Source organism: Mesitornis unicolor, unplaced genomic scaffold (assembly GCF_000695765.1).
Source record: "Mesitornis unicolor isolate BGI_N332 unplaced genomic scaffold, ASM69576v1 scaffold30315, whole genome shotgun sequence".
NCBI classification, from domain to species: Eukaryota; Metazoa; Chordata; class Aves; order Mesitornithiformes; family Mesitornithidae; genus Mesitornis; species Mesitornis unicolor.
This window is the reverse complement of record NW_010183995.1, coordinates 5,137-6,275: the sequence shown is the minus strand read 5'-3', so window position 1 is coordinate 6,275 and position 1,139 is coordinate 5,137. Positions and strand designations below refer to the sequence as shown.

Below are 1,139 nucleotides of genomic sequence, written 5' to 3'. Positions count from 1 at the left end.
TGGGGGGGGAATTTTCCAGGGTGGTGGGGTCCCATCCAGGCTCTGACCCCATCCATGCCTTCCCAGGGCTGTCGCGGGGTCCCAGTCCTGTGGTGTTGGGCTCGCAGGATGCGCTCCCCGTGGCCACCGCCTTCACCGAGTACGTCCACGCGTACTTCAAGGGCCGCGATGCTGACAGGTACGGAGGTCCTGGGGGTAGGGGGCAGGGCAGAGCCCCCCCTAAAGCCACCACGTCCCACCTGGGGCATCTGCTGACCCCAGCCTGTCCCCGGCAGCTGCCTGGTGAAGGTGACGGGGGAGCTCACCATGTCCTTCCCTGCCGGCATCATCCGCGTCTTCAGCGGTACCATGGCACCCCCTGTGCTCAGCTTCCGCCTGCTCAACGCCAGCGCCATTGAGCAGTTCCTGCCTAACGCAGAGCTGCTCTACAGGTGCGTGGACGGTGGGGAGCTGGGATTGGGGTACAGGAGGTGCTGGGGAGCACAGGTATCGTGGGTGGCGGTGGTGGATGCAGTGGTGGGGGAGCTGTATATCAGGATACAGGGGTACCTGGGGGGGATGCAGAGACCTTAGGTGGTGGATGCCATGATGGGGAGCTGGGTGTTGAGGTACAGGGGTTGTCTGGGAGTATGCAGGGACCTTGGGAGGTGGTGGATGCAGTGGTGGGGAGCTGTTTTTGGGGTATAGGGAGTGTCTGGGGGGATGGAGGGACCTTGGGTACTTGTAGGTGCAGCGATGGGGTGCTGGGTGTGGGGGTACCTGGGGTTCCTGAGCATTCTTGGGATCTGGTGGGCACAGTGTTGGGGTGCTGGGTACCAGGGTGCCAGGTTTCCAGGGTGCCCAGGCGCCACTGCTGCTCTGACCCACTCCCTGCAGCGACCCCTCCCAGAGCGACCCCAGCACGAAGGATTTTTGGCTGAATATGGCGGCGCTGACCGGGCACTTGCAGAAGCAAGCAGAGCAGAGCCCGGCTGCCTCCTACTACAACGTGGCTCTGCTCAAGTACCAGGTGATGCCTGGGACCACCACCCACCACCTGGGGGGGCAGGAAGGGTCTCGGTGCCCCCCATAACCATCAGAACTCCCCAGTTCTCACGGCTGGGGCCCGGCTCCGCGCCGGTGCGGCTCTCCGGGCGCTG

General features: G+C 64.5%; 1 protein-coding gene across 1 annotated transcript in view; it reads left to right on the top strand.

The window, feature by feature from the left end:
* Window positions 1-66: 66 nt before the first annotated feature.
* Window positions 67-1,139, top strand: part of LOC104540502 (UDP-GlcNAc:betaGal beta-1,3-N-acetylglucosaminyltransferase 3-like) — a gene marked incomplete at its 5' end in the record, with an annotated part of 5,703 nt that continues 4,630 nt past the window's right edge. The window contains 3 exon segments of the mRNA XM_010184329.1: window positions 67-178; window positions 276-431; window positions 877-1,002. Of these exon segments, the coding sequence (XP_010182631.1) occupies window positions 67-178; window positions 276-431; window positions 877-1,002 (394 nt within the window).